General features: G+C 42.9%; 1 protein-coding gene across 13 annotated transcripts in view; it reads right to left on the minus strand.

Moving 5' to 3' along the window:
• PHACTR1 (phosphatase and actin regulator 1) overlaps nt 1–13,221 on the minus strand; it is a 320,178-nt gene that overhangs the window by 19,214 nt on the left and 287,743 nt on the right. For all 13 annotated transcript variants that reach the window (XM_074575919.1, XM_074575913.1, XM_074575918.1 and 10 more), the window contains one exon: nt 949–1,004. In XM_074575919.1, coding sequence (XP_074432020.1) covers nt 949–1,004 — 56 coding nt within the window. The remainder of the gene's footprint in view (nt 1–948; nt 1,005–13,221) is intronic.

Consider the following 13,221-nt stretch of genomic DNA (forward strand, 5'->3'; position numbering starts at 1 on the left):
CCACATTTTTATGGTTCTGTACAGGGCAGTTATTTGAACAACAAGAGAAAGTAAATTATGGACCTACCAAAGGAGACACTATGGTATTTTAAGGTACCATTTAAGAACATGTTTTTCTGTAGTAATTTTTTTTATAATTTCCCTGGAATGATGGATTTACTAACTTAAAAAGGGAAGAACTTCTTTCTTTTGTTTTCTCTTTCCAGAATAACAACAATTAGATAAACAGTTTTGTGGGTTTTTTTTTGCTTTTTTTTTTTTTTTTAATATTCAAACCACTTCAACATGAGTAAAGAAACTAATTTTTTTCCTATTCATTCATGAGACTCAGTCCTGCTTCCCTTGAAGCTGGTGGCAACTTAACCCAGATCAGGGTCTCTAAATGGTGTTTTGTTCCTTTAAAATACCATTTCACATTTTGAGGACCTACCAGGAAGTTTTTGTCTGATTTAAAGGAGGAGTTTCAGGGGAACATTTCAGGGAAATAATCCTGAGTCACATTGGTTTCTTTTTTTAATTGAATAAAGGCTCCACCTAGTCTAGGTTGCTGTGAAGATTTTTAGGAAAACTAATCAAGCCATGCTCTAATGTCTTTACTAATTTAAAGTGGGATGCTCATCCTGTGTAAGAGCCGCATAAAGGCATTTCAGAATGATGGACCCTCTGTTTGGAACTAGACTTGCAAAAGAGATTCAACATCTGAGGTTTTTTTCCCCATAGGCTGCTCATTCTTGTGAATTTACTGACTCTCATTTTAAAGAATTGTTTCTGCAGCTCTAGATGTTGCTACAGACTTGCACACTTATTTGCATTTATGATGCACTTTATTATTATTAATGATGCAAGTGCAGAACAGTTTATGTTTTATTAAAAGAACCACCCCATATATATCTAAACTAACCCAAACTAGCTGGCTTGAGGTTAAATGTCAGCATTATCAGGACTTACGTTTCAGAATGTTCCTCTGCTCCAATTCTTCAGCAGTCGGCCTCTGGCTCAGTCGTCTGCGAAAAAAGTCCAAGATCAGTTTTTGGACCATATCACATTCTCCTCAGTTCTCTGTCTTGAAGAGTTATTTTGGGGTGCAAAAGGCAGAGCAGAAAGCACTGACACTGCTCCATTATGTACTTGGTACACCCGGACCATGCGTGACACAGACCATGCTTCACTTTCGCAGTTTCCTCTGTTTTCAGCTCACGAAAGGCAAAATACGTTATGTCATCTTAGGCATGACTCTCCCACCCCTACCCCAGGCAGAGCTGCTGAAAGCTAAGCTACACAGATGTCTCCACTTAATTTCCTTCCTCCCATGCCTGCTTCCTGACTCGTGCAAGTATTTCCTAGCTAAGACCCGGCTAACCCTCTCCCTGCCCTCTTGCCAGCCTCCTGACTGTGCCCCGTTTGTTCAAACAGCGTTTGAGCACACAGACAGTCCACAGCAAAAACAAGGGATGGCTTGGCAGCGCCGAGGGCAGAACAATAGCAGCCCTCCTCCTCCTCCGCACCCTCGCTTCCCTCCTCCTCTCGTGGCTTTTATTCAATCTTAGATGGAAGGATCGTGTGACTTGCTAGTCAACCTGTACGTAATAGGGTCACAACAAACGCCATCTAATTAAAAATGGGGACCCTGAGCATGGAATGGTCTGAATACTCAGAATACAAAGCCAGGGAGAGAAGCACAAAGTGGTCTTTGGAAAACAAAGTAAACCAGGGAGATGACATCAGAAGTCAACACTGTTGGGCCTCCTCACACTCTCCTCCGAGTCAATGGGAGTTTTGTCAATGATGCCAGTGACAGGACAGAGCCTTTTCCCTCCCTCAGACATGGTCATTCAGAGACATTCCCAACTTGGGGGCCCCAGTCTCTGCTGGTTAGCTCATCAGTTCCCATGCGAGGTACTGGGTACTGATAAGAAACATGAGATGAATGCCATCTGCATGGCTTCATCTTCTGCGATGAATGCTTCCCCTGACCCAGGGCACAGAAGCTCACTGAAACGGGGCTGACTCTGCAGGGCTGGATGAGGCATGTCTGACAACCGCTCGCCACAACACGGGGGCTGAGCCACTGCTTGGAGATGCACACACATCCCCAGCCTTCTCCAGAGCCAGGAGGTCACCTGTGCGCCCACTCAGTACCCCTGCCCCTCACATCGTGCATGGTGCAGGTGGCTGAAGTGCATGGGATGGGTAGGAGCCCATCCTCCACACTAGCTGTAATGACGGCAGAAGTGCTACAGGCATCTGATTTCATATACCCTGGAGATTTCCACCAGCAGAGGCGATACCAGCCGCACGTCCTTTGGGGCCACTTTACACCACAAAAACAAACCAGCAGAACACGGCCCTGTTCCAGTGGCGAATTTGGAGTCATTAGCTTTGTCTCTTTCCCACGGCAGATTGAGCATTTACCTCATTGGAAGAAGCGTTGAAAGGGACAGAAACTCATCCTTAATTCAGAAGTGAAGAATGTCTGCAAAGCACTTGGAAGACAGAAAGTGCTGTTCAAGCAGTTGCTATTACCATCTTTAAGATACAGTAGCTGTTGCTAATGGGAGATTCACCTTAGGACTATGAAGCAATTAAAACTACTTCGTTTCTAGCAGCGCGTGAGAATCAAAGAGAAAGAGTTGCCACTCAGCCCCACCACGTGTGCCTGCAGGGACTGAGCTATACAATGTTTTTAATCCACTGCACTGTGATGCTTTTCAAGGGGATGCACCAGAGGGATGTTAAGGACAGACTCCAGCCATCCAGTGTGCGGCTGCCTCTACAGAAGCAAACATCACACAACAAGTAGAAGGAGAAAGTAGTCTGAAGAGAATGCTCCTGAAAAGGTCCTCCCCTTTCCAAGAAAACAAGGATTGAAGGACTCAGCTAACAGTTCTGTCAAGAACAGTTCACACTGGAGCATTTCTAACAAAAGGCAGAAGTTTTATCTATCTACATAGGCGATTTGCAAAAAGGACCAAGACTTCCATGTGTTTCCTGGGGTACCTGCCACGAAGTAGATGCATTTAAACAAAACTTTCACTTCACTGTGTCATTGCTTCCATGCAAGAGGACAAAGATTTCCTCTAAGTATGCCCTTTGTATAATATGCACCCTCTGCTCCTGTGCTGCTCAGAGACCTGTAGACTGTGGGATTCTTCCCCACGCTGCCTGGTATGTGCCCTAGAGAAAGCCAGACAAGAATACCTGTGTTGCCCATCGAGAGTCAATTATTTTATAGATCCCATTATCCACCCTTTTCAGGCTGCAGGGTGCTCCTGCCTAAATGATGACTGTCATTTTCAAGCGATGCACTTACAGGTCAGATAAACCCATGACACTTTTGATAGATTCAGTCTGGAGATCTGAAGCTATCTGCATTCATGGGTCGTTGATCGCTTCTGGACTCTTCCAAACTCAAGAATTTTTAATAGCAAGACATAGGCAGTAGGAAAAGATAAGGTATCCTTGTAGGGGAACAAAATCATGACTAGTCCTTACAGTGCAAGCAGTGAAGCACAGCTGGAGGATGAAGGCGGCAATGAATAGAAGCTGTGGAGGTTCCTGGCCTCCAGCATGGGTGTCTGCTTTCATCTCCATGAACTGCTGTTACATCCCCATTTCCATCATCCTTTTGGACTGACTGAGCCTGCTCCTGCTCCCTCCTTGTGTGTCCCTCCTTGATGAGCTCCTCAAACAAGCCCAGCTCCTTCCCCAGCCCTTCCCTTCCAAGCTCTCACAATTATCTCTTTTCTTGGTCTCTTCTCTTTTCATTTCATTTCTTCTCTTGCTGCTACAGTGACTTCTGCCCCCAAACTATCTCTGGGCTTTACAAACTCCACTAGCTCCTCAGAACAGTGTCATTTTAGTTCTTTTTTCCTGCCTCTTAACTTCTAGGTTTGCCAGATGTTGAACAGCTGCTAACATTACCATCTTTGAAAATCTTGATGCTAGTTACAGATCCTGTAAATCAAGAAATGTAAGCAGCTATTGCTTTGTTACCATGGCTGCAAAGATACAGTTTTTTTCACAACAAATTTCAGTGTACCATCTCCAGTGTGCCGCTCTGATCTTGGCAAAACACGAGGCGTGATACCTCCCCTCTCCTACCTTCCCTCCTGTGCTGCCCAGAATAAAAAAATATTAATGAAGCCCACCTAGCTTGCAGAGGTTGATTTCAGTGGTTTGATTGCTGGATTGCTGCTGTGCCTTATTTCATTTAACATCACAGGGGCTGCATGAGGCCGTCAAGAGGCCAGAGGTCGGGAAACAAGTGTCTCATTAGCAGCACGATCGGAATAAACAGGAGAAAACGGAGGTGAGGAAGGAGCCTGGTGCAACAGCAAAGAACAGATCTGCTTGTGAAAACTGTAAGAATCGAGTGGGATGTGCCGTGCTGCTGCTGATCAGAAAGGTTAACTAAGGCTGTTTCATGGAGCTGTACGAGCATCGGTGTCTAACCTGGAAAAAGGCAAAAGAGGTCTTAAAAAGTAACAACCTGTAACAGCACTTTCTGTGTCTACAATCTCTTGTGTGAACATGCTTGACTTTCCCTGTGCCATTCATGCAGTTTTGCAACAAGCTTCAGGCATTCAAGGGGACAGGAGAGTTTGGTTTTTTTGTAATTTGTGCTTTGCAATGTATTGCCTGGTTTATTCATATAGTTTTGCAATTTTGTTAATAGCAGTTTTGCAAATACACTAGCAAAGGTTTTACTAGAAAGAAAACCTTCCTAAGATTTATGGTGAACCAATTTTCTGAATTAATTCCCTGCATGATCAAAATGCACCACACTCCTTGTCCTAGAACTATACAAGAGCTGAGCACCTCTTCATAAGGACATCGTGTGGTGGGTTTCTTTGTTTGTTTGTGGGTTGTTTTTGTTTGTTTGTTTTGGTTTTTTGTTTGTTTGATTTGGGTTTTTTTGAATCAGCTCTGGGCTGGGCATGTCATGGTGGATGAGTAGGAGTTTGGGGGCAGGAGGGACAATCATGAGAAGTCAGTTGCTGTAGACCTAAAATATTGGCTGGTGGGAATGTAATCTCTTCAGGGAGCACGAGGAAAGAAAGACAGCATTTTCACTGATGGATGCTACTGTTTGGAGCCTGCCCAGCAAACTGAGAACTCAGAATGGGAAGTTTCTGCTCCATGTGGCAGTCTCTTGCAGGAGCAATAAAAGAAAAAACTGGCTGTACATCTCCCCAGGCAATACAAAACACTTAAATGAAGAGCCCACACAGTGATGCTCACCCTTCTCTGCAGTGTGGCCATACCCTAGCTGTGGGGCTGAGGGTCAAATTGTTGCAGCCCTTTTGTCTGGTAGTACCTTTGAAGCAAAGCACTCCTGGCTGTCTCGGCTGTCCTCTACTAGGAGCCATGGGCTTTCTCTCCTTCGTCTCTTGTTTTGTTGTAGATGAACTCTGAGGAAGAGCTGGTTAATGCCATTCAGCTCGTTGTTTTGTGAACAAGGCAGTGCTGGATACGTGTTTTCCAGGTATCAGGAATTAATCTTTGCCTCTGACTGGAGCATCAGAAAATCTAAGAGCGTAGTATGGGGTCATCTGTAAGTACAACGGCTGGATATAGTACAGGGCTTGCTGGAAAATGATGCCTCAAATACTTGCCAGGCTTGTTAACTCTGAGCATTTGCAGATACAAGAGGCAGAACCCATCAGCTCTCCAGTGCTTGAATGGTGGCATCTGGTGTGCGTGACCCAAGAGCAGGACTGATGGGCAAACAAGTCACAGGTGGTCACAACAGGGCATGCAGCAGTATGGTGAGGTGTCCAGAACACCACAAAACCGATCCCAGCCACGCTCACGCAGCTCTTCCTGATGACATAGGTCACCCTGATATAAAACAGCTTCTGAGCACAGTGGGGTGTAGCCTCTGGAGCAACTCCTGAATTCATTCTGTAGATGCAAATCTTTTTACTCAGTTGCAACTGGGTTCATACCACCCTCGAGACTGCTCTAAGAGAGGAGTAAATCTGAGTTGGGCACATGAGAAGCCAGTTGCTACAAAGCACTACTTGTCACATTGCTCTTTAGTTGGCATAAATGAGCACGACCGAAGCCAGTAGAACTGCGCTGATTTACATCAGCTATATAATTCAACATGAGGAAAATTCAATGGGAGTGAAGAGTCCTACTGTTGCTTAATTTAGCTTGCCTTTCCCAATAATAACGCTGATAGCAAAGCAATATTGATGAAGTATAGGCTACCAGGGGCTCTTTGCGCTCCCGTGCCCAGTACAGAAAATTGGAAGAGAAAAATGGAGAAGAAAATCTTGTATTTGCTTCTCCCAGTTAACTGTTAGCAGAGGGCAGGAATGAACTACCTCCTTTCCTTACGTCACTGCACAATGAGCAAGAAATATTTTTAAGCCTGGAGGTTCACTTTCTCTGAAGTATCAGCCCAGATATTGCCAGCCAGACTTTAGAGTCTACAGAGAACTATCTTTCTCCTAACAGGATTTATAAAATGGGATTAAATACAGTCTTATCAATGAGTGAATAAACTGAAGGCATATTAAAAATAAAATCCCTACCTAAAGAAGCAAATGTAAGAGTTTTACACCATTAAAATTCCCCTACTAGACTCCATTAAGACGTTGGCTAATTTGTAGGATACATGATCTCTTCCTTTAAGCTCTCTTTCCTGTGTGACAAGTCTCCTGGTATCAGTCATGATAATATGCCTTATAACTCCTTTTCCTGAGAAATTAAGGCAATAAAACCATAAGGAGTGTTTGCCACGATTCAGTTACCGTGTAATGACTGCTCTCGCCTTCCCTGTTGATTTTAAACGTTCAGCGCCTGGGAGATGGTGGTGCTTCTGCAGCTATAAAGAAGCCTGTGGCAATGACTAGAGCAGACCAAAGCAGGCACAGACCCCTGCTCACCCCTGGGAAAATGGGTGAAGCACCACCGAGACAGAGTTTAGATGAGAACTGTTTCGGTAGGAAGTGCGCGCTTTTGGTGAAAATTTAAAGACTGGTAAGTATCAGTTGAAGAGCTAAGTACTGGTGCCTCAGCATCCCAGTTTGTTCCCCGGCCTGGACCGCCTAGTCCAGGATGGCTACGACAGTCCCGTGTCCTGGAGAAGAGAGGCAAAGCTTTTGCTCAGCAGTTCTTCCTAATGCACCACAAGGAATACAGAGCAGTCTGGCACATGAACCAACCAAACAACAGTTCCCGTAACACATCTGCAGTCATGTATCCAGCTGGGCTCTGCAGGAAAATCAGATTTTCAACTAAAATTATTCAGATTTTAATTTAGGCTTTATGCAGTCTTTTACTACCCCCCCAAAATTATGCTTATCCCGGACTTGGTTTTGTGTTGAGAAACAGCTTCCGTATAAACTTTAAAGCTCCGCCTAGCCTAGATTGCGGTGAAGATTTTTAGAAAAACTAATCAGCAAATTTTCTGCTTGCTCAAGCATCTGTGGATAGTGAAAAATATAACCAAGCTGGCCCTTTGTTTAAAACTCTAAACCTGACCAATTTGTTTTCTCATTCTTTCGCCCATGTGAACCCATTCTTGACTCACAGCTCAAAGAATGCAGTCTTTTCTATTTCAGCTGACCGAGGGATTGATTTATTATGATTTTGATTTACTCTTGGGAAAGTTACAAGCTCCCCAAGAAAGAACAGGCTGCCCAGATTAGGTCTCCTGGGGAAAGAGAATCATATTCAAAATGTAGATTTCGACAATTCATTATGTCTGCATAAAGTTAAAATCTTGCCTATCATATACAGAATGCATTTTTTTTAAAATACTCAAATAAAGTAGAATCATCTTGGGCCATGAACTCTGTATTTTATTGCAAGAAATAACGGAATGACTAGGTAGTCCTATGACTCTGACTAGAAACAGTGTGAATAATGACATACCCAAGTCATCAATCTGTCATTAGACCACAGTATCACAGCGCAGACACCTGCATTTTCCCAAGGAATTACTTAATTTCTTATTTTTTATTAAAGATAAAGCCAAGTAGTGCTTGAGAGGCAAATGCAGATCTTGGCTTCCTTTCCAATAATACTTACTGCATAATGCCTACTGAAAGGTGGAATGTTGCAAGACCACGAAAGCTCATGTCTCGCACCTCAGGGTCTAAAATGGAGCCTCCTCTGTTTCATTACTGTACTGTTTCATTAACATCAAACCTTTTAGCCAAATGCTGGCTGTTCACATAAAATACAATCATGCAAATTTAAATGATTTTAAAAAAAGAGCACGGCGGAATTAAGAGAGTTACACCACATGAGCTTTGCAGCATTAATTCTCAAATCTCTTCCCTAATCCCAAGAACAAAACATCCAACAACTGCAGTAGGAAACAAAGAACAGTCTCTCTTAGAGGAGGGAATTTACTACGTATCTAATTCAAGTATATATTTTTGGAACAATAAAAATGGGATAATTTTGAGTACTAGAAATCCAGAGGCAAAAATGTACCAAATGCTGGTTGAAAATCTAAAGCATGCCAGAAAAAAACAGATGGATGTTAGGATCCATTGTAATAAAGAAAAAAAAATGTTCAAAAATGTTAGCAATTGTCCTTCTGTTGTCTGTACAGCATTGTGAGAAGACACTTACTTCTCCAAAGCTAATAATATTGAACCAAAAGCTGATTTTACAAAGCTAAAAAGATCATAATTCGCAGTTCAAGGTCAATCCATGAATGACTTGAATAAAATGGCACCACGAAAATCAATATCTGAGCTGAACAAATGTGCTTGCTGTCTATAGGCATTATTGTGTCTAGTTTGTTTTAAAATCTCTTCTCTCTATAGTAATGTGGTTGTGTGAACAAACATACTTACAGCAATGAGTCTTTAAAGATGCATTTTTGAAGGAAAGATCTAGATGCTAAACTTTAGAAACATTATTTGCCTTACTCCTCATAGTGAGTTACTTTTTTCTGGTTAAATACAATATTCTTTTCCTCCAAACACTAGTCTTTGGAGGCCTCTCCTGTCATCTTCTACACTTACTCAGTTTTGAGGTGTCACCTTGTATTTGGAAGATCTGTAGGAGACCAGATTACCATGAATATATTTGCAAAGGTGTCCCCAATCTTCTGCTGCTGAAGGGCTTCCTGGACTATCCTATGGACCGTTCTGCCAAACAACAGACGTGAGGCAGGGACCCAGACTCCTTCAGCTCTCTGTCACCCAACCAAGCCATTTGTGACTGGACTTGTGACACCACACCCTGGTGTTTTTAGCCACGTGGATTAAACAAATTTAGGGTATCCCTCTAGTCTCCAGCACATGGCTGCTTCTTACCATACAAGTTACACTTTTAAAAGGAGAGCCATCTCCAAGCAAGAGCCAGAATAGCAAAGTCCCCTTCCCTCTTGGCATATCTCCCCGCCCTGGCTCCTGGCACTCAGGGAAGGTTGCATGGTTGAGCATGGTTTGATATAGGAATAATGCAGTTATTCCTGGGCATGTGTGGTGGCCTCAGGATGGAGAGAGGAAGCAATGTTTCGGGCAGGGAAGAAGGTCTGTGGGGCCAGGGAAGAAACCACGGAAAGAGGCTGGGGGATGACAACAGGAGCACAACCCCACTCCCCAAACCTCCTACAACCCTCTAAAACATCACTGGGCTTTCCCAGCACCCCTCTCCTCTTAAGGATCCTCATCTGCTGCTACACACTTAAATTTTGCCTATGCTGAGAAGCAGCTGCTGGCTCCGAGGGAGGATTAAGGGCTGAAGCACATAATGGAGGAACCATCTTCCCTATATTTAGCTAAGATCAGACCTCCTGATGGGCCTGTCTGGACCACAGTGACTACACGGTGATTATATATGGACCACAGTGACTGTACGTATATAGCCTGTGCATTAGCAGGTATTTTACAGTTCTCTCACTGTCAGTATGCAATTTATCTAATTAAAAAAGTAACAGCACCCTATCTTCCTATTCACATGTGCACTAACACAACTGTACTCCTAAAATGTCAAGCCAGGGGCATTTAAAACATGTAAACAAACAAACCAGTTTTGGTTGGCAGTCCAAATAATCAGTGACCATCATGGCAAATCTCAATCCAAAATGCAAAAAGCCATTGGGTTTTATGGGTGGGGAGCTTCACCAGCTTGCTGACGGCAAGCTCGACACTTATACAGCCAACTTGAAAAAGTCTCCTCTGTTACTGCAGCAGCTACAGACTACTCAAAGAATGAAGAAAGAGGAATTATGTAAATCCCCTGACAGCGTTAGTTTGTTATAGACCATTTTACCAGTGCCAGCATGAAGAAAGGCAAACAAAAAATACTGCAGAAATCAAATTCATCTCCAAAGAGGCACTTTATATTGGTAATGTCAAAAAAGCACAACTTATCCACTTTCTGAGAAATGAATCAAAAGCTAAAATACTCAGTGACTCGGAACAGCCACAATACAGGAATTCCAAATAAATGCTTTTATAACAGAAGCTGGCAGTGTTAGCAATTCAAAACCACGATAATTTAGTTTCTAGGAGAAAAGATGCATAGGAAATAGCACGGTGACCACACTTTGTCTTGTTACTGAAGTGAAAAATTCCTGGAAGTGAACAAAATTGAGAGCTTTAAGAGTGATTAACTATTTTGTGCCAGAGGGATTTCAGACCCCCAGACTGCATGAAAGGCAGGTGATAAATAGCAGTAACTTACTGCAAAGGGATGTCACCTAAAATGTTCACTTGAAGATTAAGAATTAGGGCTGGGTGAAACAGTAAAATTGCTGAAAAATTGAGTTCCAGCAGGTCAGAAACTATCTGTGAGGTGAGGTCAAACGTAGTGAGGAGTTTCAGTTGAGAAGACAATTCACTAGACATACTTGTCTTAAAAAAAATGATTTAAAAAAGCATTAAAAAATGCATTGGACAAGATATTTGATTCTGACCTAAAACGCTAGTTTTCAGTTTGTAATAAAAAATTAATGCCTCAATTTGCTATTTTTATACCATTTTCCCTACCCCACTTGTTAATTATTTTATTCCACTTGAGTACCAAATGCAAAAAATCCCTTGTTCAACCAACTCCAGCAGACACAACTCTTCTTGCAGCAACTGCCACGGTAATTACAAGCACAAATCTACTGAAGCAGGTTACCAGGAGAGCCCTCCCCAGTAGCTGCGTTGCCGGCTGCAGTGCAGATGTCTGGGTCATTCTTAGCCCTTTAATGGCCACATCTGGATCTGTGATACCTGCTGATCAGACTGGGTCTTTGCATATGTTTTACGATGTTGATTCTTTTGTATCTGCATCACTGCAAATTCATTTCTGACTTTTCCGGAGAATTCCGTGTTTCACCACCCTACCCTGAGATTTGCCCGTTGTATAAATTCCCACCTGGTTCAAGAACACAACCTGTCCCCTTCCAGCTGGTGTGTATTTAACACCTTCACTGACAGAGCCTACCTCTGCCTCTATGCATTAGCAAAGTCCACAAATATGTTTGTTTTTTTTTTAAATCATAGCATCTCATGGAACATCAGCAAAAACATGCTGCACCAGAGACAGAAAATACCAAGAATGTCCAGTTAAAAAAAAAAAAAAAAAAAAGAAGAAATTATTCACCTGGTTGAAATTAAAAAACCCCACACCTTAGGAAAGTGCACAGTTGTTATTTTGAGAAGAGAGTAGGCATGATTTACTCACAGTTATATCACCACCTTTAGGTTTAAATCCAGTGGCCTAAAAGCACGACAAGATATTTTTTTACTTGGGAGAATTCTTGTCCCATCTGCATTTTCTTCTCTTGAAGTTACTGAGATGCATATAATTACCCGGAGGCTAAATTTGGACCATAAAGTGATAATCTTTTTCTGTTGTTGCTGCTTTGTAAGTACTTCCACAGCAAAACAAATGGAATGTTACAATGAGGCTTATTACTTCACATAAGGAATTAGCAGCAGGAATCAATAATCTCCAAAGCAACAAAGATCCTATTTCCAGGCAAATACTCTTAACTTCAAAATAAACAAAAAAAACCCACCATGAAACAAAACACTTCCAGAGGGACATTCAAACCCTGTGTGCTACGCTGAACAGGCTGCAGCCTTTCTCTTTGTCTTCTGCGTAGTGTAACATCAGCTTCTTACATTTTCTGCCCAAAGTTTCGAGGGCTCAGTTCAACCCCTAGTGAAATGTCTCCACTCCTCGTTTTCCAACTAATACCAGGTGCTTGTACTCTTGCCTGCACATCCCCCAGCTCCCCCTGACACTTTATCGGTGTAAAAACCTGCTTCATTACCACAATCTAGCTGCTGAGGGGAGACCACTATTCTTTACGTTATATTCTTTTCTTAATTAGAGCTGATATTGAACTACGGAGAGGGAGGGAACGCCCAACGACATCTTCCATCTCCCTTATATAAAATGGGAGAGACACCCGTTCCTGACCCAGCTGACCTGAAGAGTCATTTCTCCTTTACATTTCAGACACTTCACTTCTTAAGCCCCATTGGGACAGTGTTGTAGATGCCTCCCCTGTGACATTTCCAACAAGCGTGCTATTAAAACCCACATTTTTGCAATTGTTTGTCCTCTGAAGAAAGACTGCCTTAAACTGGTCATTGTTTTTTGAGCTCCTTGCTGGTCTGAATAGTTCATGTAGCTGGCATTCAGGCAGAGAGGCTGAAGAGAGTTAATATTTAAAACATTTTGCATGCAAAATGAGCAAACTATGTCTGTTCATGGCTGCTGACATGTCATGGGAGATGCCTGGATTTCCCTGCAGGGCACACTCAGATGCCAGGACTGAAATACCTCTGTCCTGGGCTTTCAGTGCCCTGGTTTTGTGGCATCCACTTGTTTTCTGCATATCCAGTGGCAGTGAAGGCAAGGAGAGAGGGCTTGGAGAGAGGTAGCAAAGGGAATCAGCACAGTCACCCTGACAAAAACCCCTTCTGAACGTGTATCGGTGATGCACAAAGTGTTCGTAAAACTGGAAACTGCACCTACTGCTACGAGAAGCTGCAGATTGGTACTAAAACATGCTGGCTAGGATGGCCTGGGCAAACACATAGAGTGCCTGCTTCCTTGTTCTGCTCAATTTCATTACTAGTTTGAAACGTGCCATTTCTCACGCATCAGCATTCAGCTAAAGTAGAAGAACACACTCTCTCAGCTCCTCCTTCCAGCCCCTACTGGCCACAGCCATGTGGACGTGTGTTTTGCTTTCCAAGCATACTGAATCTACATCTGTCCCTTATAGTTTATTGGGTG

Source organism: Larus michahellis, chromosome 2, assembly GCF_964199755.1.
Source record: "Larus michahellis chromosome 2, bLarMic1.1, whole genome shotgun sequence".
NCBI lineage: Eukaryota > Metazoa > Chordata > Aves > Charadriiformes > Laridae > Larus > Larus michahellis.